Raw genomic sequence first — 26,194 nt, 5'->3', positions numbered from 1 at the left:
CACGAAGGCAGCAGGAGGTTCCCGGGTCGGACGGCAGCGTTCAGGTGCTGCAGCACAGAGGTCAAGTGACATCATCACCAAAAGCTCTCCTAACATCCTCATCAGCGTATTCTACGTGTTATTTAGTTCAGAGTAACATCACCTCCCACTCACAGCTCAGCAGTAAACAAAGATTATCATCATTCTGACGGTGTCAGCGAAAACTGAGAATTTATTAACTTCATCAAAGTAGAATTCACAGCAGAGTTTTGGGTTATTTTAGATTGTGCAGGTGTCCCTAATAAAGTGGATAGGGAGTGAGAGTCAGGCGAGCAGGTAATCAAGTTCAAAAAGATGGTGTCAGCTGATCCTGATCCTGATGGTGTCAGCTGATCCTGATGGTGTCAGCTGATCCTGATCCTGATGGTGTCAGCTGATCCTGATCCTGATGGTGTCAGCTGATCCTGATCCTGATGGTGTCAGCTGATCCTGATGGTGTCAGCTGATCCTGATCCTGATGGTGTCGGCTGATCCTGATGGTGTAGGCTGATCCTGATGGTGTCAGCTGATCCTGATGGTGTAGGCTGATCCTGATCCTGATGGTGTAAGCTGATCCTGATCCTGATGGTGTCAGCTGATCCTGATCCTGATGGTGTCAGCTGATCCTGATGGTGTCAGCTGATCCTGATGGTGTCAGCTGATCCTGATCCTGATGGTGTCAGCTGATCCTGATGGTGTCAGCTGATCCTGATGGTGTCAGCTGATCCTGATCCTGATGGTGTAGGCTGATCCTGATGGTGTCAGCTGATCGTGGACTATGACCACACCAACACTGGTTGATGAACAACATGTCTCCTCACATCTTCTACCATCAGGAACTCCTCAGTTCCTCTGCTCCTTCATCTCCATCACACATTCTGTATAAACACTTTAAACACGAAGTTACAAACTGGTTCTTCTCTTGTAGTGAATCCAGATGTTGTGTTGATGTGTTCAGATCAGACTTCCACTGTTTGGTCACAACAGGATCACACACAGAGCATTTTTATCTCTTTCTTTAACATTGTGAGTTAGTTTTTATATTATTTATGACAACAGACATATTGAAGAGCTTATATCTGTGAGCGTGTGAGCTTGGAGTTGATGGACTGCTGGGTCTTGATGGAGGAACGAGCTTTAACGAGTGTTGAGGTTTTAGAAGAAGATACAATGTGAGGAAGACTCATCGTGATGAAGGGCAGTAGAGTCCACGCTCCTCGTTTCCAAGCAGCTTCCAGTTAGGAAACATCTGCAGAATCCAAATGTTTTATCAGAAACATGCTGACATTTATCAGAAAGTAGCTGCTGAGTCTTTCTCTCCTTCGTTAGTAGTGAGGTAGGTCATCACAGGGAGAGAATGAATCCATGGTGAAACAGTAATATTCACAATATGCATCACTCTGCAGAGCGAGAGGAACATGGAGACCAGCCGCCGTTTATTCAAGGAATCAGTGAAGGAAAACTCTTAAATCTAAGAGCTTATCTAATGACGGCCTTTGTCACCTCGACCTTTACACCACACAATCATATCCACTCTTCTTTAGCTGCTGTGGGCCGGAGCCAGATCCTTGAGTTAAAACATCTTCACATGCACTTATTGTTCCCTTTTTAAATTGGATTATTGGATTAAACAAAGAGTCTCTTCATCTTTCTCCCACATGAATCCTCACACAGCGCCGGATCCACTCGAAGGGCCGCGGGAGAAAAGGTGGTTACGCTTAGTGTTTGCTCGGGGGAAGCGGCGAGGGTGAATTCATTTTTGTCTGGCAGCTATGGTTGAATAGGAGCTTCTGAGGTTTGGTGAATATCGAACTCCTTCGAGGGCACGAAGGCTTACGAGCAGAACACGGAGGATTATTTCCAGAATAATTCAAACTCCATCGAGTCTTTCTGACGAATCGGAGTAAGAGCAGAGTGAGATAAACCCTGAGAGGACACACACCCTGAAGTGCGTCTGCCTTTCAGACGCAGCGGGGCCTGATCGCCGGTTAGATCTTGAACTGCCGGTGGTTTAGATTGTTGACCAGAATCAACTTTCTAACCCTTTCAGCTTCCTTCTCGGCGGGACACGTTTTCCTCTGCCCACAGTGGACTTTCAGAAAGCTGCGCTGGCAGAATTTGCTGAATGTTCGGGGACGCGTTCTCCCTCTAATGTAACTGTAGGGCTCTTTGAGATGAGATTTGTCTCTTATTTAAGAGATGGTGCTGTTTTTGTAGCGTAGCATGTTTACATGGATGATGGATCGCTCGCCCACCGCCCTCATCAGACCCGTCTGTCCTGCGAGGCAGAAATGCTTTCTCAGCTCCCTCCTGCACTGTGCTCCTCCTAAAAACGCTATTAGCTCATTGTCCTTGATACCAAGAGGGAGCTGCAAAACAAGAAAAGCTCGGGTTTTCCTGGGGCTAATTCTACATTAAGTTCAAGTTAAATGGCCCCAGGAGCCAAAGACAGTACAGACAACGAGGGCTTGTAGGAGGGGGCAGTCTGCCTCTAAAAAGACGTCAACGTTACATCTTGAAATATAGATTATCTCTGCCTCACACTAAATCTCAGGCTTGTGTTTGTCTCTTGTGTTAAAGCCTTAAAGAAAGAGAGTGAGGCAGCAGTTTTCTGATTCAACATAAAAGTCGTAAACACAACGTCTCTGTTGAGAAGTGAAGGTCGTAGATATTAGAGACGTGGAGACAACAGAGGTTATTGTGGATGTACAGTGATGCAACGTTGTGATGTGTGAGCACTGACGTGGTTTCATCATGTGTTTTATGATCTACTCACACACCCGAGAACCAATGACCTGAGTCTGTTCTGTCAGCTGATGCTTTTACTGACATGTTGATATCGGTACTTATGTTTGACTTTGATTTTCAAAAATAAGCAATTTCAGAAAAATCTTATTATTAAAAATATATATTTACCTCAATTCAAGCTTTATATGTTTAGATGCATGTGTTTTCTTTTTATTTATAGTTAATTATAATAAAATGTGTGGTTAAACTGTAAAATATCAACATTTCTTATCAGAAATTATCTAAAATATTTGTATCTGACAGTTTATCAGTATCAAGTTTTTCTCCTCCATAATATTAGTTTCTGCATTGGCCCCAAAAAGTCTATTATTGCTTTTCCATATTTTCCATTTTCTTGAAATGTTTTTTTCTTTAAAACCTTTATTTTTCTTTATTTTCTCCATCTTATGTCCAAAGTGGGCGACAAGATGGCGGCACACGTATCTGGAGCGTGTTGCCCTGATCTCTGTGGAGACTTTAGAAGTTGGACGTTGGTGTGACGTTTTAAACGATCTCCTGTTTTCAGACTTTAAAGAAAAGTGTCGTCCACTGAAACCTTCTCCTGCTGGAGCCTGATTCACGAGGAGCTGACTCGGGAAGACGCAGCTCGGGGTCGTGTTAAGTCTTGAGGGAAAGTGAAGGAGGACGTCGTAAATGATCGTTGAAAAACCTGCTGTTTTATTCGTGGGATTTGTGTGACGATAATGAAATATCGGCAGAGGCTGATCCTTTAAGTCTCTTGGCTCATTATGGATTCTGCAGGAGCGTTCGTTATTATTATTAAGTTCTCACTTCCTGATCTGTGCAGAGATTTCTGTTCTTCAACCTTATCGCACATTTAATAGGAGCTAATATCTGAAAACCTTCTGCAGGCAGGTCTTAATCAAGAGAAGTAGCACATCTCAAAGAGAGAAGGGACTAAAGTGCTCAATTTATCGACGAGGTTCCATGACCATCAATACCCTCCCTCCCCCCCAGCCTCCCCCAGCCCCCAGCCCCCAGCCTCCCCCAGCCTCCCCAGCCCCCAGCCTCCCCCAGCCTCCCCCGCTCCCATAGGTGACCATTGATCAGGGCGAGATGAAGGGGAATGGGCGGATTAGGTGATTTCACAGATTGGTGCTTTGCCAATTGAGCGAAGCTGTTAAAGACACAGAGGGGGGTTTCCCATCACTGGGGTCAGAAAACTTGTCTGTTGTATTTACATACTTAAACTCATGTTAACGTGTGTCACAACAGGTGATGAGCCAATGATGAGGAGCCGCTCCCAGGTTCGTCACTCCTTTGATAGTAGCTGGGCAAATCTTCACATTCTGACAGTGTTAAGTTTTGTGTATTAAGAAAAAGCCTTTATCCGGCTGAAGCTTTATGAGTCTTCAGTAGTTTTGCAGACACAGTGTTTTTGTTCATTGGAGTGTGAAACATTGTGTTTCTGTTTATCGTCTGTATGTTCTGTGTGTGTAAGCATGCGTATTTATCAGACAAGACAACGCCTTCCTATCTGGCTTTCAGAAGCTGCAGCTTCTTGATTCTTTCTAAGGCATAGGTCACAGTGTCTTAATGAGCACAGTGCATTCATGTATGTGTGATGTTGAATAAAGCTAAAGGAATACTGTAATATATATAAAGGTTTATGTATGAGAACAGTTTATACAGTGATTGTATGCCACGGTTACAGTCCTAACACATAACAAAACATAAATTCTTTCGTTAAGGTACAAACATGGTGCGTGTAAATCGATCCTTTTCAGGCTATAGTGTCTAATTATATTATTAAATAACACTGAATGCTGCTCGGGTTTGTTCAGGGGGCGTGTCTGACTATAGTCACCAGGCGTACGTTATTTAAATGTGTGGGATTGTAACGTCATGTGACCTCACCGTGAGGAGGAAGCATGTTATGGACGATTCAGTGCAGAAGAGACGCTTCCTTTACCACAGACTTTTATTTTTATTACTTTACTTAACTTTTACATTCACCAAAAAAACACCACATGTCTCCTTTAAAGTGTCTTTGAACATGATCCACCCCCCCACCCAAAAAAGACTTATTTTATTAGTTTGCATGAATGCCTTTCTTTAGAAAGGGAGCAATTAGAAGTTTTCGTGTTTTAGTTCAACAGAGTTTTGCTCATGAAAAATAGTATTGACTCATCTTTCACGCCCACTTCTCAGGATGTTGTCCACATCAACCTCTTCCTGACTTGTCTCCTGTGGAGCCCGTCGCTCTCTGCTGTCTTCAGATGGAGCAACAGGTCTGTTTGTCAGTGTTGACAGCGCTGACTCTTTAACCTGCGTCAGCTGCAGTGAGCTGCTCTCTGCTGAGTGTAGATTAGCAAACAGCCCCTGGAGACCAGAGGAGATCGACTGGTCTCCTCTGGTGTCAGCAGAGCTGTAACTCTCCAGCAGCAGCTGAGTATTGACCACAGGGAGCGTCCTCTGGTCAATGAAGCTCTGAGTCTCATATTAAAACTCTGCATGTCTGCACCGTCGGAGGCAGCAGGAGCAGAGGAGCAGCAGGAGACTCATTTGGTCCTGTGCTTGTGAATCAACGTGTTCTCGGTGGCTGGTGTGTGGATGAACCTGGGATCGACGTGGTTAATTAAACTGTGGGGGGGGATGACCTATGCTCAGCATTCATTACAGGAAGCAGCCATGGGATGGATCTTTCCTTTGTGTCGTGCAGTCGCTTCTTTAAGGGAAAGATGTGTTTGTTCGTCTGTATTGAGTCGAGTGAATGAACCTGGGACCTTTTTCCTCTTCTGTCTCGCTGACTCTGTTTTCTTCATCCACCTGTTTGTGTTTCATTCTTCTTTAAAGCACAACCGGCGTTTCCTCTGTTTTAAGGCAAGAACATCAGTAACCGTGAGGAGCAAAGAGCGGAAACACACGAGGAGCTTCAGGAACTATAACTTTGAAAAAACTTCACTATCATTAAAAACAATGACATTAAAACAAGCAGCGTAACTTCACGCTCTAAAACATGGCTCATTACCTGTCAATCAGAGCCGTCGGTGCTTTCCACCTGATCACGATCATGATTATGAGCTGAATGTGTGAACTGACCGCTCACGTGTACATATTGTAAATAGTGTAAATATCGTCGGTGCCCGTTGAGCAGAGAGAAGCTGTGTTTTCCTGCTGATGTTTGGGAGGCAGCTTCCATCCCTGTCTTTTATTATCTTTAATTTTTCTTTGTAAGTTCGAGTAAATCCAGGTTTGATTGACAGGTCTCACCCCGTCGTCTTCTTTCATAGTTAATAATAATAATAATAATTCAAATCGATAAATTATGAGGACTCTGCTGTGGCACTGGTGGATTTTTAACAGTCATTTTTATGATGCTCAGGTTTCATGGGCGTCAGATGATAAGAAAACGTTGCCTCTTATTTTGTTGGCGTTTCATTTTGTTATTAAAAAGTGTTTCCTGTCCCCAGGGGCCGGTTTCTATTACAGGAGAAACTCTGACGGCTCTTTCACAACCTCCCGGATTTCTGCTTCATTTACATGGAGACATTTTGTCATTGATATAAAATAATATAAGGTCCCAGGAGAATTTTCTATAAACAGCAACAATGAGACTTAAATATTCCGCATTAAAGTGTTTTCTTTCAAAAGCGATTTGTCGCAGTGAGTGACGCTGAGTTCAGCCGAGTGTTGGAGGCCGAAGACGAGACGGCTCCACAGAGCATGTTCAGGAAGGTCGATCATCAGGTTGATCACTGTCTTCATCATTAGACTGGTTCCACTTGTAACATCTGGATTAAAGAGCAGACAAAATGGACATCATCCAAACTGAAAGGTTCAGAAACGAGACGGAGATCTGACAAATAAAAGAAAATAAGAATCATAGTTCAGTCGTCTACAGCAGAAATATCAGGCTGCCTGGTGAAAGCTTAATCTTTTATAGATCTAATATGGTTTTCATAAGTCTTCTGTAGACAAGATAAAAACAAGATTCACGTAAAATCGAATTAACGTGACTTTGTGTCTTCTAACTGCGTCTAATTCTGATTTATCATATTTGCATATGTTGGAAAAATCATACTCAAGTAAAAGTCCTGCTACTTAGAGTACATTATACTGAAGTAGAATAAACATTATTACGATTAAAACTAATAAAACTAGAAGGATGATCCCCCAAGATCTCACTGTTAAATGAAGTCTCTGTTTTCCCAGGTCGGCTCCACCCCTCAAAAAACAAAAGGGTCAATGGTTCAGTGGTTTCACAGTCAAACAAATGGAAACATAACTAAAGTACAAATTTAAGAAGGACAGGAGGTTAAATGTTATAACGATAAAACATGATAAAAAAACATTTTATTAAAGTAAATGTGCTGTGAGGCCGACATGTATGAATATGAGTGAATGAAGAGTAGAACTTTATTGTTCACCGAGGGTGGGAAATAGCCTTCGACTCACCAGTACAACAGAAAATCTGACAAACAGATGAAATCAGACAATACATTAAACTAAAATAAATAAAAATCACTATAAAAAAACGTTTCAAAATCAGTTGAAACAGTTTCAGTGCAGTTTGGTGATGAGGTCAACAGTCACAGAACTAAGACGGTTTAAAACCAGTTCAAACCTTAAATACAGTCTCTGTGCTGTGGAGTTCACAATGATGATGGCACACGAGATAAAAGACATAGTTTTTATTATTTTATATACGTAAAATGACCGTACCAGGAAGATTAAAACGTTCTGAGCTAATGGTCATTCACTCTGCCCAGTTCCCTGCTGAGAACCACAGCTGATGAATCCCAGTCAGGCCGTTCAGACAACTGACTGGTATTTAAAAGTCACATCACAGCAGGTGTCCATAGACCCTGTGCACAGCAACATAAATCAAATAGCTTCTATAGAAGAATAATTACAGCAGAATGAGGTGAGATATAGAGACTGGTATGTTGCTAGGCAACCCAGTAGTTGTTGCTGTTCTCCCCTGATCAGATCTGCGAGTCGCTCAGAGAATCCTGTGCTGCAGAAAGTCTTTGTTCTAGGTTCTCTACTTGTTCTTGTCACAGCTGCTGTCAGACGTGTGCTCAGCTCCAGATTATCTTCTCAAATGTTCTGGAGAGGCTGAAACTCAAATGTCTGAGTCGCTCTGGACTTTCTCTGGACTTTCTCTGGAGTTTCTCTGGAGTTTCTCCTGCCAACCACAAAACTCTGGATGATGTCAGCAGGAGCTTCTGGAGGATTCACCCCCCCGAGCGAATGTGAAACTGAAAAAACCCAAACATGTGATTTCTCTGACCTTCTGTCAGTAGTTTAACATTCATGTGTCTGAACCACTCACCAATCAGTGGTGTCTGAAAGTTTGTATATTTTATACCCTTCATCCTCATTGTGGAGCAGGAGCTCGTGAACGAGTGGACTCAGTGTTCATCAATACCCAGCATGCACCTGTCGTGGTCCCCGCGCGGTGCATTGAATCACCGGCTCTCTGCTGCAGCAGCTTCTTTATGACTTCATGACCTAAAGTTAAATACACTGTACACATACACATCGAGGATTCTGTTGTTTAGGAAAATGAAAACAGAACAAGATGCACATTCTTCATTTTCCCACAGAGACAGACTGAACTTCTGATATTCACCATCGAACACCACACGTAGGACAGGATGGACGTTCCTCATGTAGTATTTCTCCTTCTTCCTTTAAGTTTCCTTTGTACTCGTAGTTTCATCCCAGATATCTGTTGCATGTTTGTGTCTCAGCAGCTGAATCCCTGTCTCCTCCTGAAGTTTCTACATTTATTTGATTAAAGTTCCATATCTAGAATCACGTTCTCTAGAAGCTGTCACACACCGGCTCAGAGTGATTTGTGATTCTGAGCTTTCTGAATAAAATAAACAGTGCAGCGCTCTGATAACTCACCACAACAATGACGGTACATTAATTAAACCTGAAAAGAAGCAGGCTGTTATTTATCTGGTGTGAATGACACAGTAATTACATCTCTGCTCTCGCACAGCATCACACAGCACAGATGTATACGCTCTCACTTACTAATGGAGAAACCTCAGATGGATTCTGAGCAGTGACATGAATTCTTCTTATTCTTCAGTTAAACGTCCCCGAGGCCGAACGTCCCACACGTCCGTCTCAAGCTTAGACTAGAGAAACAAAAGGTCTGATCATGTGAAACACAAAGGTCAGATATTTTTACTTTGCTCCCGTTGTCGGTAAAGTGGTTTAAAGGATTTTCTTTTGACTGGATCCACACCCACAGTGAGTGAATTCATCCTGGACTCGTGTCCCTGATCTCGAGTGAGATGCTAATCTGTTCAGAACTTTGTTAAATAAACACAGAGACAGTTACAGATATCAACTCCTCAGGTGGCAACCAGACGAAAAGGCAGTAGGAAAAAACACTGTGTTTACGAGCAGAGGGGAAAAGTTCAGGCATGACCGATAAATGCCATATTTAATATTTTGTATTTATTTAGTTTCTTTACTGAATCAGTCTCATTGAGATGAAGAGGTGAAGAGATGAAGAGACCTGAGAAGAAAGAAACAGTCACAGTAAGTTAGTTAGTTGCATTTTCTTATTTCCGCGGCGTTTGGGAAATTCCTTTGGAAACCGGTTGAGTGTTGGTGTCCTTGTGATCAGCAGCGTAGTTTCTCTTTGGGACGTTGTAGTTTCTCTTTGGGACGTTGTAGTTTCTCTTTGGGACGTTGTAGTTTCTCTTTGGGACGTTGTAGTTTCTCTTTGGGACGTTGTAGTTTCTCTTTGGGACGTTGTAGTTTCTCTTTGGGATGTTTCCTCCTGTGAATTCCAGCTTCCTGTGATCTTCGTCCGAAGCAGTGAAAGATAAACTGATCTGATGGTTCCTGCTGAGTCGTTCTCTAATACATCCCATCCTCTGTGGAACCTCAGCTTCTCTCTGCACAACGTTCATCAGATTAAATATTGTTTGACTAACAACAACTGTGTTTTTATTGATCCACTGTCGCTTTGAGTCGCTGCTCATGAGAAACGGCATCAGCTGAGCACAGCCTGCACGTGCACGGAAGCTGTGTGGCCGCACGTCACGTGCACACATTATAGATTCTGTTCTGTTTTTACTTTTCCTGAAGTGCACTGATAAAATATGGCAGAGCTCAGGTAAAAGTGAATGTTTGATGAATTATCTCCCGGTTTAATCCTGAGGAAAATCAGATGGAAGCTTCCACCTGTTTGTGCTGAAAGTGAATTAATGTGAAGAAGGTGATTCTTCACTTTTTGTGTCCTCAGGAGCATCGAAGTAAAATGTGATGATGAAGACGTTGCAGAAAACTAAAGTATCTGCCATGAAACACGGCTCCATGTTACTCACTGGATCAAAGATGGGATTTACTCTTTATTTCACACGTCAGTGAGAAATAAAGAACTCTCCCTCTTCATTTAGTTTAGTTATATATATTCATCCCCTGTTTTAACACAGGCTTACATGTATATGTTATATGTGTATACGATGTTTACATGTATATGTTATATGTGTATATCATATATGTTCCTCCTCTCTGTTTTGAACAGGTCTCCTGACGTCCAGCTGCACCTTCCTCGTTTCTCTCTTCTGATCTGTTTGACGACAGATTGAAACTCGTCCAGCTTCTTTCTGCTGGAGGTAAAACTGCACTTTGTGTTTTTTAACATTTCTGGTGCCTGAATTCTTCCAATAATATTTATGAAATATAGAAAAGCACAAGAGCTCAATCAATATTGGATTTTGGGGCCAATACCAATATTATGGGTCAAATATAAAATATATATTTAAACCCGAATGACAAAAAATGGAATTGAAACTTGATATTTTACAGTTGAACAGTAAACATGATTAAATAAAACAAATAACGATCCTGCAGCCAAACTCGTTTCATATTGAAGACAGAATCTCATATTGCTCCTTATTGGATATTTTCCTCGTGGATCTTCATTTAATTTGTTCTTAGAATTTATTAAATCCAACATTTCTACATCTTGAAATTTAAGATGACATTTTCTAAAATAAATAGATAAACTGTGATATTAAATTAACAGTATTTCATTGACAACTACATTTGAAACTTGAGCAAACTTGACCCCTGAATCTGCCACTTTATCACTTTCCTGTGAATTTATCCTCATTTTGACTTTTAGGAGTTGTTTCTGTCAAACGTATGATCGGACGGAGGCTGATTCTGTGCCTCGGCTGAGTCATGAGCAGCCTCCACACAGCAGACGGAGAGAAACAACAAGCTTCAGCCTGTCCGTCTGCTCCAGGCTCCTCGTACTACAGCTAATGAGAACATGCCACCGGTCGTCCACCGGCATCGTGTCGTTCCTTTACGGGACGGTGTGGGAGGGAGAGTCTGGCTCCTCTGTCACTCGGGGGTTTATTCATCATCCCCGTGATCCTGCAGGGATGTCAGTGTGTCGTGAAGAACAGCTTCTCTGTTGAGTCTTCTGTCACTGCCAGTCCCACAGCCCTGAAACATCCAGGCTGCAAACATCTCCTCAGTGGAGACACCGGGCTGTTTGGAAATCAGGCTGAAACAGCTCTGCGTGGTAATTCTGCCAGAACCCTCCACCTGCGTCGCCTTAAATTCTCCCCTCGCGCCGCAGCCGTGGAGATTTTGCAGCTGAGATTCAGCAGTTTGGTCCTTTTGAGCAAAGAGCTGACAGCTCGGCTTCAGGCTGTGTTGTTGTGGTTAATGTTTATGTAAAGCAGCGGGTGATTTCTGTGGGGATGAGATTGGTTGTGTCAGGAACACATTGAGTCGTTGCTCGCAGAGTTTCCTGATTCCCAGCAACACATCGCTGCCTTGCTGTTTTATTTAGCATAAGGTTCATGGGATTTCAACGTGGTCCTGACGGCCATTCAGCCGCACAGAAAATAACACAGGATCCCCCGAGCTCCTTTCATCCCAGGTCGTTCACATATGAAGAAATCTCCATATTTACAGCCGGGGTGTTTTCGTGTCCCTGTTGCTTTTGTGTTATTTGTCCTCTGCCGGTGACTCAACCTGCTGATGTTCTAATTACTGCTCGTATCAGTTTCTCTTTAGTTCCACTGCTTCTGATGTGTTTTTATCAATGATCGACTCCGGGCCTCTGCTGTGACGCACATTCATCCCTCTCCTCTCCTCCCTGCACATGTTCACACTGATCTTCACCTGCTGCTGCTGGGTGATTACCAGCAACAGACATTTACCTTCACACCGATTCACGTGCACAACCTGAGCACGTGTCCCCGTCTCTGCTGCTAAATATCCAATGAAAGAGGAAATTCATCAAATTCATTTCTCTTATTATTTTTGTGAATTATTTGAGAATTTACCTTTTTTTTATTTTAAATGTATTGAAATATAACAAGTTGTAGTTAAGAAATATAATACGTTTTTATAGAAACCTGAACATTTGAAATATTTATGTGCATATTATGTACATATCTATATTTTTTTTACATGTTATCTTATTTTATTGCCTATTTATATTTAATTTTGTGCTTTCACTTGATCTTTTGTCTTCCTCTATATATCTGCTGGAAAGCGTGGATCAATAAAGTTTCTTATATCAGCTAAAAAAAAAACAAATATTGGAAACCACTGATTTATTCTATATAAACGTATCATGTGTATAAAAAATAAAAATCTCTGTCATAAAGGTAGATGCAGCTGTGCAGAAAATGTATAACACAGTATAAAGCACCCCCCCTCCAGTAAATGTGCTTTCTACCTCGGCCTGTGATGGTGTCAGATTGTTTCCTTCATGTTTTTCAGTTTCATGTTTCGTTCTTTAAACCTCATCAGGTTTTTCTTTGACTTGTCGTCTTTCTTCTCTGAGTCATGAACACATCCCCAGAGCCTCAGATCCTGTTCCTCACCGCCTCTCTGCCTCCCTGCAGGTCGTAGTGAGGAGGACGATGGCGCCCGGCGGCGTCTCCCCTCGGGCGCTGCTGTGGCTCAACCTGTTCGGCTTCATCTCTGCGGCGGCGGCCCTCAACCCGGACGACCCCAACGTGTGCAGCCACTGGGAGAGGTCAGTTCCCGTCTCCTCTCTGGTGTTCAACCTGAAATAACTCAGCTCAAACTCTGCGGTGAACTAATGGAGTCCCCGTCGCAAATCAAGACTGAGGGGTTGCCAATAATCAAAAGTGAAAAGGGTTTTACTCCTGAGGGGACATTCTGCGGCTGTAAATCCAGAGCCGCGCTGACGTGACTGCTTGATTGGCCGCAGCACTCGACGCTGAGTAGAAGCACAGCGTCGTTTCCTCTGAGGTGCTGTGATCGATGCTCTCTGTGTAATCACTGGATATGTATTTCTATCTGTGATGATTATTAGAGTTTTCACTTCTCTAAAGGTTAGAGTGTGTTCAGTAAACACACACACACACACACACACACACACACACACACACACACACACACACGTATTGTGACAGGAGAATCAAATCAGCACAAATACAGAATTCAGAGGTTGAGTCGTCTCATGACTTTTGAAAATCCTGAAAGTTCGTATGGAAATAAAATCAGCTCAGAGAGAATTGATCCGTGCGTCGTGTCCCAGCTTTACATCCTGCGATCGATCCTTCTCATCCTGATGATTAGTTTTTAAAAGTAAACGCTATCGATTTGGTGTCTTTGTGAGAAAAGTTTACCTTTTAGAAATATTCCGTCCTTCTCCACCAGCGTTTTCCTCCAAAGGCTGGAGAGTAAAATCACTTAATGGTTCTTTATTTGCTGAGAAACAAATGATTAGAAAGTGACTTGTTGTGTGTGTCTGTCCCTGTAGCTACGCTGTGACCGTGCAGGAGTCCTACGCTCACCCCTTCGACCAGGTCTACTACACCCGCTGCACCGACATCCTCAACTGGTTCAAATGCACCAGGCACAGGTAAGAGGTTACCTTCAGCACAGGATGGAAACAGGCAAACTCTGCTCCTCCTCAGAACTCGTCTGCGTCACAGCACTGCAGCTGAAAATCACAAGTTAACAACCAAATAGAATCACACACACACAGATTAGGTTTCACAATGTCAAACTGAATGAGGTTTTGATGTCATGAAGCAGGACAACTGGAAATGATCAGGTTACAAATTCAACTTTATATGTTTTCTTGTTATGCAGAAAGTGAAAAGAGAACCATGCTTGTGTTGTTTGAAATCTGCCTTTGATTCTTGGTCGTTGCTCAGAAGGTGATTTTTAGGGGGATGAGTGTGAATCTCCTTTAAACCAAAATGACCAAAAATGATTATTATTATTACAATATGTTCTGCTCATGAATATTAAATGATGGTTCTTGGAGTAAAGGAATCTTGAGTTTGATGATCATATAAATAGAACATTATAAAACTGTGAACCTGATCCAGTTTTATCATTTGAATTCCCTGGTGTAGATAGAGACCGTGTCTGTGCAGCTGATGATCGGAGGCCTCTGGTGTCTCCTCCCTAACTCCGGCAGCTCGGCCTGATGTGGTCATTTTGATGAGCGACTGTCGGCGTATCGGCTTTAATGACCCCATTAAGCTTTATAGCCACCAGTTTAGCTCCTCCAGCTAAGAGCTGAGTCATTGATCTTAAACTGAAATGTCAGAAAACATCGGCGTCCTTGAATGAGTGGGAGAAACCATCTTAAACATAAGTGGTGCTCGTCTTCTAGGGGCGGGGCGGCGTGAACAAACGTGTGGAGTGGTGTGTTCTTACATTGTCAGTTTATTCAGGTAAAATACACTTTCTGATGTGTAAATGTGTCTGCTGATGTGTAAATCAATGACATAGAGTTGAGTTTATTTTGTTCCTAAAAAAATCCTCAGTAAGCCTTTGACTGTAAATAACAACGCATTCAAGAAATGAAGCCAAATATCCACGATAAGACGCCGCCATCTTGTGACAATGACGTCATTTGGAGTTTGTGCAGTGTCAGCTGTCAATCATGATCTCAGGCTGTTGTTACATCATCAAATAACTGATTCAACCCAAACTGATCAGAAACACTTGAACAAACATCAGTGAGATGAGAACGACCTGAAACGACAGAAACATCTTTACAAACATTTATTTATCTACTTTGAGTTTTAGTTTGGTCCCATCTGCTAACATGGAGGAGGCAACTTGATAACCTATACTGCAGCCAGCCACCAGGGGGCGATCAAAAGGCTTTGGCTTTACTTTCGGGGGCCGTCATGGCGTCCGTCTTTATTTACAGTCTGTGGGTGAAAGTTGGTCCAAGGACCAGTTTGAAGGATCGAGAACTCGATGAGTCTTAGGTTCATCCTGAATCCTTCACTCTGGACCTTTACTTTAACAAATGGTCAAAATGCTGTTTTCTCACTGTGTGTGTGTGTGTGTGTGTGTGTGTGTGTGTGTGTGTGTGTGTGTGTGTGTGGTGTGTGTGCGTGTGCGTGTGCAGGATCAGCTATAAGACGGCCTACAGACGAGGTGTGAGGACCATGTACAGACGACGCTCTCAGTGCTGCCCAGGTTTCTTTGAGAGCGGAGACCTGTGTGTTCGTAAGTTTGAACAACTTTCCAGTTTGGATGAATGAAGCGAAACATTTCATTTTATACATATATATATATATATATAAGCCAATCAGAGTCCAGTACAGGTAGAACTCCGCCCACGTAGGTGGTGACGACAGGACGGACGTTTGTCTGACTAAATTCTTTCGTCCCTAAATTACAACGAGAAACCAGAACTCACAGATCAGATGCAACATGGAACCAACATGAAGCTTCAGACTCTCAGAGAGGAAACCACCTGAATCGGATTCAGACTCTTTCTTTCTCTAGATGAATTTTACGACCACTTTGTTTTACAGTCAGTTTAGTTAATTTGATTTTTGAGCTGATTGAAGAAACTGTACAAACAGCATCAACGATCCGATCTGACGATGATATGAAAACCAGATAATCGACTTCTCTTCCCGACTGAAGAAAAATGACACTTTTATCTCTGGTCTCGTTTCTGTGTTTTTATAAAAGTAAACACATGTTGGGTTGGATCACAGCCTTGTGTCCTCGGCACGGACCTTTCCTCCTGTCCTCTTTGTCCTCGTGTGTTCACTGTGCATCAAAACATTCATTTTCCTGTCATCTGCATTGTTATTTTCAAACCTTTTCCTGTTGACACACAGAGTTTCCAGGCTGGTTAAAATTGCAGAGCATCTCGTGTGCAGCAGTGATTCGATCTCTGTCGTTATCTTTTCACTCGCACCAGGCAGTTATCTATATCTGCTGCTGGAGACGTTAAAAGTCCGATCAATCCGTCTCTGTTACAAAGTCGATGCATTTCAGCTCAAACTTTGACCAAAGAGCTGAAAACCCGACGAACACAGACGGCAAAAAGTAGAAGAAGATCCCGAACACGGCCTCAGATCGAACTTCTGCTAATTTCAGAAATCTGCAGTGTGAAGATGAGCGTCCATCTCACGCCTTCTCTCTGTGTTGTTGTGCTTTCATCTTCCTTTGAAAGAAAGTGTCTCTGTGATAGTTTCACACCAGAGGAGCAGAATCTCTCGTGTTGAGATTTATTTCCTGACGGATCTTTGGCTGCAGAGTTTATTCAGTGAGACGTTAAAAAACATAATTTCTCAGTCCAATATATTTTAGTTTGAAGCTCTTGGTGATTTTCCAGTGAAAGAAAATAAAAGTGTCGGACTGAACAGATGAGAGAACAGATGTTTGACACAGACGTGTTTATTAAACTGTACATTTATCTCTCAGCTCCAGTGGTGGAGGACGTCCTCAGACTTCTGAATCGAAATAAGTACTTATACTTAAAGTAATAAAAGTACGTGCTGTGTAGCCTGTTCCTTAATGCAGCAGTAGGCGGGCTCTAATGTCAACCGCCTGCTCTGATTGGATCACTGGACCAATTCTCCTGTCATACTCTCAGTTGCAGTTGGGGCATCAATTCAGTTCTTTCTCCCTTTCGTTCTTCAGTCTTTGTGCTTGTCCCTCAGAATCTGTTGCACGTGAGAGCGTCGTCCGTGCACGTGCACGCCTGCTGCAGCCACAGGTTGAATGAAGTCTGTGGGAAACGCTGCAGAGAAACTACCTCCATGGTTTAGTCCATTTATTCAGATCTTTAATGAGTTCTTCCCTCATGCACAACACAATCTTTCAACAAGTTACGTGTCCAGGAAGAAATTCAATCTTTGTGTGGATATATCAAGAGGTTTCTTTCACCTTCAACATCCTCACTGTTTTCTCAGAGAACATTTCCTGGATCTTGATAAAAATCCTGGACATATTTAGAGGACTGACATTAATTTGTAAATTGGTGCAGATCCAAATAAAAATCTGATTCTAGTGAATTGAAATGTGGTTGGTCATTGGTGCAGGTCTGAGCTCTACTGAGTGATGCCCTAGTTTCTGATACGGAGCTGAAATGCTCGTGTGGACTGAGATTGTATTTGTCATAAAACAAGTTATTAGTGTGAACGTTCCTCAGAGGACAATCCTTTTGAAAGCATTGACAGTGACTCAGTCCGTCGACCTGCGAACTAACACGTGAAGATGTTAAAGAGTTAAACCTGTCGGGAACAGAATCTTATCACATGAGAGAAAACTCTCTCCCTGCTCCGTGTTTGTCTGGAACCGATTCTCTCCTCGATGCAGCGAGAGAAATCAATTATCCACTCTAGATGGTAAATTCTATAGGGCCGCGTTGCCTTTTCTTATTGGACGCAGGAGGTGAATGGGTTTTCCTCGGGGGTGCGGAGGGTAAAGAGGGTGTGTATTGTGCGTCTTTATTCAACATCTGCTTGTAAACAACTTTATTAAGTTCCCCCGGGGGGCGGAGACAAACTCCATTGTGCGACACACAGTAGTTTGAGCGCTGGAGGCAAACGGCGACGCCTGCTCCGCTCAGGCTAACGGCCTCGGACGGGTCCTTTGTTGTGTGATACGCACAGCTTGAGATAAATAAAAGGTTTCCTGTCCTGCAGAGCGAGCGCGAGCGGAGGGAGGCTGCTAATCAGATCAGAGGGCTTCCCTCTCTCTGTCTCCTGTTATATCACAGGCTCCATTTTTCATTTCCTGCTCATCGGTATTCTTTCCATGTTCAACCTGTAGAACATGTTTGCCGCTTCTTTAAACTGGAGGTAAACACCCTGTATTGATCGTCTGCTCGTGTCTCGCTGAGGGTTGAATCCTTTTTCTGTTCGTCTCTGCCTCAGGACGTTTTCTCTTGTCACAACGATTTCTCCTCCACTCGTCTTCATTTTTCATTTTCCATGCCTCACTTTTTTCCTCCCCTGGATCGTGGATGCTGTGTGCGTCGCTCATCTGCCTGTGGATCCTGAGCCGCTCGGCCGTCTGCGACCTCGTCAGCCATCAAGCCGCCTCGACCTTTAACCCCTCAGCTCCCTCTGCCACTCATTACTGCTCCACTGCAAATCTGATGGAAGCTACAGGGGGGGGGGGGTCTTTTATCATGTGCTATAAGACAAAAAGCACATTAAATCAGTTGAGCCTATATTTTAACATAACATGTATCTGTTTATTTCACAGATATCTGTATTTAGATCATAGATCATTTAAACTGCCTCATTCTCTGATTAAAGTCGTTGTTCCACTGACATTTGTTCTCACAGCTTTTCACTGCTCTCGCTCTTCAGCTCTCGCTCTTCCGTCAGCTCTCGCTCTTCAGCCTCTAGCTCTTCCGTCGGCTCTCGCTCTTCAGCCCTAGCTCTTCCGTCCGGCTCTCGCTCTTCCGTCAGCTCTCGCTCTTCAGCTCTAGCTCTTCCGTCGGCTCTCGCTCTTCAGCCCTAGCTCTTCCGTCGGTCTCGCTCTTCCGCTAGCTCTCGCTCTTCAGCCCTAGCTCTTCCGCTGGCTCGCTCTTCAGCCCTAGCTCTGGCTTCTGCTCGCTCTTCCGTCAGCTCTTGCTCTTCCGTGTCCTCGCTCTTCCGTCAGCTCTCACTCTTCAGCTCTAGCTCTTCCGTCGGCCCTCGCTCTACGGCTCTTGCTCTTCCATGTCCTCGCTCTTCCGTCTGCTCTCGCTCTTCCAGCAGCAGCTCATCAGGAGCTTGAAGGGCACTAAAGACTACTTCAGCATGCTGAGACAATAGCTGGAATTAGGTAGTGATTATTTAATTTGATATCTATTAATCTCGCTGCACCCGGTGCTGATGTAATCCTCCTTGTAGCGTTTCTGCTCCAATCCGCAGGATGAAAGGATTAAGCTCCTGTTAAATGATTTATCAACTCTCCTTCAGGATTACAAGAGCACGTGTCTTTGGCTCTTATTAAAATCTGAGCCTGCGTTTTATCTCTTTCTCTTTCTCTGCTGGACACAAAGGTCCCGACCAGACGTTTATGAAGAAGTGTATCTTCTGGCTTTATTCTTTTTAACGACTGCAGGAAGCTCCATACGTTCCCTGTCCAAGTTTCACTGTGTTCTCTTTCTACACACGTTTCTCCACCTAATCCTCAGTGAAGAAGCAAAACAAGGAGCTTGTGGGTTGTTTCAAAAACAAAAAGTTAAACCTGCAGTTTAAATGTCTTCTACCAGAGCAGTTATAGATCAAGTGATTAAGCTTGCAGCAAAACTCAAAGTGGAATGTCTTTTTGATTTTTCAATAAACCTTTTTCAGACCTGAAGTCTGGAAATGTTCCTCATGAACTTATTCTGATGTCATCATGATGTCAGAGGATCACTGAGCAGGGGGGGGCACTGGACTGGAAGTTCTTGATTCACCAGTCGTCCTTCGTCCATGAGCTTTGGGAAGTGACCGAAAGAAAGAGATCACGGATTGAAGGGAATGAAATGAGTTTCCTGGTCCAGGTGAGCTCCGCCTCAGAGATGCTCAGTTAGCCGGAGGTAGAGTTCAGCTGAGGTGGTGTTGGATTCTGATCCATTCGATCGGTTTAGGCCTTGAGGAAGATTCAGGACAACTCAGGATCTCACAGGACGAGCTCAACCTTTCTCTGCTCGACTTCCTGCCTCCTGACTTCAGATCAGCAGAACTGGGCTGATGGATGTTTAAAGTGATTTGAATGTTTCCCAGTGACGTCTGCAGAGGAGCTCATGTTTTCATCTGCTTGTGTTTGTCAGCAGCGTCACTGAAGGACACACAAACTGCTTGTGTTGTTTATTTCTGTTGTCAAGAAGAGACGTATTTAAGTATCGTGTCTCAATGCAGATTCTTTGGAGCATTTTCATTTGAATGCCATGTATGAACGTTGCTTTTGAGAAAGTCACAGAACAAAATTATTCGTTAATATTTGTAATATTCAAGAGTTTCTGATGTAGAAAACCTCTGATCTCTTATATCTCCTCACAGACAGTAAACAGACGTTTCAGCTCATAGAGTCGTCTTCGAGAGTAAATGTGCTGTTTTCTGTTTAACAGGCGGAAACTCCACCTCCGTCTCCTCTCCGCGAGTATAAATCTTTACCCAGAGTGCACTGCCAAGTGTTTGTGGCTGCGAGGATTCTTGTCCTAATGTGTGAGGGGAAGAAAAAGCTGTAAAACGTTAACGCGCTGCCACTATAAATTTAGACAGCACGACCCTTCAGTGGCTAAAACACCATAAAACCCATAAAGCTTCGCTGAGGACGGCCTCCACCTTCACTGCTGCTCACATACGTCTCTGCACCTTTCAAACCTCCACCCTTCCTGAACAGATCTGCTGCTGCGCTGCTCGTGTGCCTCAGACTCCCCTCATGCACACGGTGGATCTACAGGGAGCCTTTCCTTCATTTATGTGATCTTCATTTGTGCCTTTGCACATATTTATGCACGTCAGGCTCAGGCCACCTGTTTGTGTTACGAGAGGATTCAGTTGCACAAACATGGCATCTGTGTGACGGAGGAGCGTAAGTCTCCGAGCTGTCAGCCCGTCTCCTCCACGCACAGCCCCAACCTGATGTATGATTCAAGTGATGCTCATAAAAGGACTCGGAGCTGATGTGTGATAAAGTTCCTTTAACAAGTCGGATAAAGACACTTTGACTTTGATTTTCTCTCCATTAAACAGTTTAATGTTTTTAGTGAGTCTGGTTAAATTACAGTTTTTTATTTATGAGCTGTTGGACTGTTTGTGTCCTGATTATAGTCGAAGAAGACGTTTCTGTGTCCTCACAGAAATAAAACTCAACACTGTGGTTCCTGGAGTGAAAAACGGTTTCTCAGTTTTGATTATCAGCCGTCATATTTTAACCACAGAAGAATTTATTTTTAAATGTAAGAACTCAAGCAAACAACTGACGGTTCACTTGTTAAAAAACTTCTATTCAAGGTTTTTAATCACCAAAGAAGGTTTTTGTTTGTAGCTTTGTTGCTAGGCGACGTCAGCGTCGATGCAGCCGCTGGAGGAGGCAGCTGATGTCGGCTGCGTAGACGTCGTCTGAGGATCAAACCTGAATTGAGACACAGCTGTGGTGTCATATGAAAAACCTGCAGACGCGACGCAGGGCTGAACTTTCATTTCTCTCTTTATTTTCTCTGAGAACTGAAAATCCATCATGATGTTTTTCTTTAGTAGAAGTTAAATAAAAAGCTCTGGACTCAGAACAAAAGGTCTTTGAGTCGACAGATTTTAAAATGAGAATAGTAAAATAAAGGAGTTTGTGTTCGCAGGTTTTAACCCGGTGACCTGTCGTCAGTTTAACGCTTCAGAGAGTCGCTGCTTCCATCGCTTCAGTTGTTTGTGGTTTGACAATTTCATATTCCAGTGAGGTGAATCCATCGAGACACAAACTGTGACCTGCTGTTAATATTTATTTATTCACCAACCTTAGAAAAATCCACTGGGGTTCAGATACGCTGAGATGCCCCGAGCCGGCGTCCTGATAGGCTCCATTATCTGCCTCGTACAGACAACAGATAACGCAGCTCTGACATCTTCATTTTCACCTTAAGCTTCTGCAGCGGCTGTAATATTTCATTATGACACGACCTTACAGTGGAGACCTGTCAAACACTATCTGCAGGTTCCAAACAAACGACTCCATCACAACCTAATAAACGATGCCGCGTTTCCACGGCTGCCGTTTCTCACACTGTCATTATCCCGGGCAGCGATTAGCCGAGAGTTCAGAGGTGGCGGCGAGAAGGAGCGAGGGAAGAGGAGCGAAGGACGAGACGTAAAGAGAGAGAGAGGAAAAACAAAGAGGCTGAGACACAGTAATAAATACGTTTAGGGTTTAAAACGTCACTCCCACTGACTTCAAAGAGGAACACAACATAAAAGTTTAACCTGGTGGCACATCAGAAATAACTTTAATAATATAAACTTGACTTTTTCACTTTCAATTATTATGTCATTGCATCATAACAGAGGAGGAAGCACCTCCGACTCAAAGATCTCACACTGAGCAGCCGAGCAGACAGAGGCTGGTCCATCCTTTCATGGTCCTCCTCGGAACTTCTGCTCATCAATCAATTATCCATCAGTTTATACATCCATCCATCAAATCATCCATCCATCAAGTTACTCATCCATCCATCAAAATCCATCATCAGTTACCATCCATCAAATCATCATCCATCGATCCATCATCAAACCATCCATCCATCAAGTTTCTCATCCATCCATCAAGTTACTCATCCATCCATCAAATCATCCATCCATCAAGTTTCTCATCCATCCATCAATTTACTCATCCATCCATCAGTTTATACATCCATCCATCAAGTTACTCATCCATCCATCAAGTTTCTCATCCATCCATCAAATCATCCATCCATCCATCGTGTCTGGTCTTGTTCTGTCTGTGAACACTTTGTTCTTTAAAGAAATTAAATACTCAAAAACTAAATAATAACAATATAAAATGAAAAGCATATATATATATAAAAACATACAAAATCCAACAACATTAGCACCAAGCTTGTTAAACTACATTACAACCAGTGGTGACTAACTCTGTGTGCTGGGATATTAAGATGAGTTGTTTCTCCTGCAGCGCTCTGCACCGACGAATGTGCCCACGGACGCTGCGTCTCTCCTGACACCTGCCAGTGTGAGCCGGGCTGGGGAGGACTGGACTGCTCCAGCGGTGAGTACACAACGTGTGATCACATCGCACACAACGTGCATGTGTTCAGATCGCACACTACGATGTTTTAGTTTATGTGAAGAGAACAGGGTGTAGTTGTACGACACCTGCTGCAGATGAACCAGTGAACAGCAGCTGAACCTCTTGCTTTTCACCATGTGCTCAAACCAAAGGTGGAGCTGCAGCAGTTGGATGTTCAGTGACGGAGGCTCAGCTCACCTGACGTTCACCTGGTGATGAAACTAAAACACATTTCCACAGTCGAGGCCCATCAGGCTGATTCGTACAGAAACATAACGGAGGGACAAAGTCTGAGACTCCACATTCTCCTCAGGAGTTTCTGTCTCAGTCTCTGGTTTCAAGTCTTCTTCAAACAGCTGATGTTCATTTAGTGAATTATGATCATTTAGAGTCAAACAGACCATAAAGCACCAGATGTGTTGGGGGGGGGTGGATACCACAGTGTGATTGACAGCTGGTACCGTCCAATGGGAGCAGGTGTAGGTGGCGTGCTATGATCTCAAACTCTCAGGCTCACGCTGTTTCCTGTGGATTTCATCCAATCAGTGGCAGTAGGGACGGTGCACAGGTTCAAGAAGAGACAGAAGAGTGAAAGACAAGTTCTCATGTGAGACACAGGACTGCTCTGTATGTCCACAACTGCTGGTGAAACTATGAGGTGAGACTGTCTGCGTGGACAGTTACAACTTTATGGAACATGCATAGTGCTGCACATAGAGCAAAACACCAAGTTAGAGATCTTGAGCATAAAGTATAAAACATTATTTTATCTTACATGCTGTGTATTAACTGGACCGTCCCAATGTCTACACACTAATATGTATTTATACTCATATTAAGTTCAGTTTCATTGTGCAGAACAACAGACACTGCATCGCTGCATCTTTAACACTGACATGAAGGTGTGTGTGTGTCTGTGTGTGTGTGTGTGTGTCTGTGCGTGTGTGCGTGTGTGGGTGTGTGGATTCGAGGGGTTATCGACACTCAGTGAGTCACGGAGCCCGTTTAGCCCCCCCGCCCCTTCAGTTATTGGTGTGCTCCGGCCCCCACATTGTTCATCCTGTTCTTATTGCCGTCCGGGGGCCGGGGGACCGAGGCCAAGCTGAGACGGGGAGAGGAGGAGGATGAAGAGGAGGAGGACGAGGAGGAGGATGAAGAGGAGGAGGATGAAGAGGAGGAGGGTGAAGAGGAGGAGGGTGAAGAGGAGGAGGAGGAAGAGGAGGAGGATGAAGAGGAGGAGGATGAAGAGGAGGAGGATGAAGAGGAGGAGGACGAAGAGGAGGAGGATGAAGAGGAGGAGGGTGAAGAGGAGGAGGAAGAGGAGGAGGGTGAAGAGGAGGAGGATGAAGAGGAGGAGGGTGAAGAGGAGGAGGGTGAAGAGGAGGAGGATGAAGAGGAGGAGGATGAAGAGGAGGAGGATGAAGAGGAGGAGGATGAAGAGGAGGAGGATGAAGAGGAGGAGGGTGAAGAGGAGGACGAAGAGGAGGAGGATGAAGAGGAGGAGGAGGGGTGAAGAGGAGGATGAAGAGGAGGAGGGTGAAGAGGAGGAGGATGAAGAGGAGGAGGATGAAGAGGAGGAGGATGAAGAGGAGGAGGATGAAGAGGAGGAGGGTGAAGAGGAGGAGGATGAAGAGGAGGAGGATGAAGAGGAGGAGGGTGAAGTATTGCTCAGTCACGTCTCTGTGGTAAACTGTGTCAGCTTCACTCTGGAGCTTGGATCGGACTTCCTGTTCCTCTCAGGCTGCACCTCCTCTGCACCTCCTCTGCACCTCCTCTGCACCTCCTCTGTTTGTCTCAGTGACGACTCTGAACTGTTTGCAGCAGCTTCCTCTCTGTAGATAACACGACTGTAAGAAAAGTCAATCTGAAGTCTGGATGAATAATAAATACTGTTGGATTAATTCTCCACAGTGTGAAGACTGAATCTTCACGTCCCTGCAGCAGCTTAGTGGAATGTGGAAGACGCTGCACGGTGAACCGTGTTTCCTGCAGCTTTATTGAGTGTTGGATTTCCTGCTCTCAGCTGATTGGACAGAGGACGTGAATCCTGTCCCGTGAATCACACGTTCTGCAGTTTTTCTGATGTTCTGCGGCTCCGGATGTTTGTTAACAACAGTAGTTAAGCTGCAGCAGCGTGAAGGAGGAGTTTAACGACGCTCACGTCCTGGATCCTGATCCGTGGACACTTCACGTCCTGGAGCCTGATCCGTGGACACTTCACGTCCTGGATCCTGATCCGTGGACACTTCACGTCCTGGAGCCTGATCCGTGGACACTTCACGTCCTGGAGCCTGATCCGTGGACACTTCACGTCCTGGATCCTGATCCGTGGACACTTCACGTCCTGGAGCCTCTTCTGGTCTGAATGTGAGAAACTGAGTTCATCAGTGAAACTAACTTCATGTTGGTGTTGATCAAACCACAGCAGCACAATCAGACTGTGTGTGACAGCAACAACAGAAAGATAAACTCGGGCCTGAGCGTCTCTGCTCCATGTTCACAGGACGTGTGGAGGACATGTAGAGGACATAATGAGGACGTGTGGAGGACGTGTGGAGGACATGTAGAGGACATAATGAGGACGTGTGGAGGACGTGTGGAGGACATGTAGAGGACATAATGAGGACGTGTGGAGGACGTGTGGAGGACGTGTGGAGGACATAATGAGGACGTGTGGAGGACTTCTTTCAGTCTCTATTTGGTCTCCACCCGCCCCAGCTGCTGCTTGGTTCTCGGACAGGGAGCGAACAGTTGCTTCATTATAATAATTATTCTGTTGCAGCAACAAGGCTGAGACAGTTTTTCTCAGCGAGTCTGAAACGGTGAAGAATTGTCTGTAGATGAAAATGTTTGAAAATTCGAACCTGAAACACGAGTTGGAGCTGAGAGGAACGACAGGTGGTGACTCTCTCTCCTTTTCATGTGAAGGGAACATAACACGGCAGCTTTTACATTTTCTGCACAGTCGCAAAACCATTTAGTGGCAAATCAATTCCACTGTATGAAGGGGCAGGTTTGAATATACAGAATCTATTTTTACCTGAGTATAGTCTGTAGCTACTATGCAACCAGAAGAACAGGCCTGGTGTGGGCAGAGCTGTTTGTGCCTCAAACGTCTGTACGTGAGACAGGAGAGACGTCCACAGTCCGTCCTCTGTCTCCTGTCTCCTGCTGCTGCAGCTAACCAGATTAGCTGCTGAGGCCTGAGCCTCTTCTCCAAACCTCAGTCCAGCTGAACGACTTTGTTGCTCTGCCAGGCGACATAAACAGCTTGCACTGGAGCGAGGAGAAGCCAGCGGAGGAAGAGGAGGATGTGACGAGAAGAGGAGACGCCGAAGACGAGGCCTCAAACGAAGAGGCAGGAGATAAGGAGGAGAATTATCGTGTGAAGATG

At 44.1% G+C, this 26,194-nt stretch overlaps 1 protein-coding gene across 3 annotated transcripts in view; it reads left to right on the top strand.

The window, feature by feature from the left end:
* Positions 1–26,194, top strand: part of LOC118107642 (multiple epidermal growth factor-like domains protein 11) — an 89,609-nt gene that overhangs the window by 11,552 nt on the left and 51,863 nt on the right. For all 3 annotated transcript variants that reach the window (XM_035155668.2, XM_035155667.2, XM_035155666.2), the window contains exons 2-6: positions 10,328–10,418; positions 12,678–12,811; positions 13,565–13,666; positions 15,182–15,282; positions 22,687–22,779. In XM_035155668.2, the coding sequence (XP_035011559.2) occupies positions 12,696–12,811; positions 13,565–13,666; positions 15,182–15,282; positions 22,687–22,779 (412 nt within the window). In that variant the 5' untranslated portion in view covers positions 10,328–10,418; positions 12,678–12,695. The remainder of the gene's footprint in view (positions 1–10,327; positions 10,419–12,677; positions 12,812–13,564; positions 13,667–15,181; positions 15,283–22,686; positions 22,780–26,194) is intronic.

Source organism: Hippoglossus stenolepis, chromosome 1 (assembly GCF_022539355.2).
Source record: "Hippoglossus stenolepis isolate QCI-W04-F060 chromosome 1, HSTE1.2, whole genome shotgun sequence".
NCBI classification, from domain to species: Eukaryota; Metazoa; Chordata; class Actinopteri; order Pleuronectiformes; family Pleuronectidae; genus Hippoglossus; species Hippoglossus stenolepis.
This window is presented reverse-complemented; position numbering and strand designations above follow the sequence as displayed.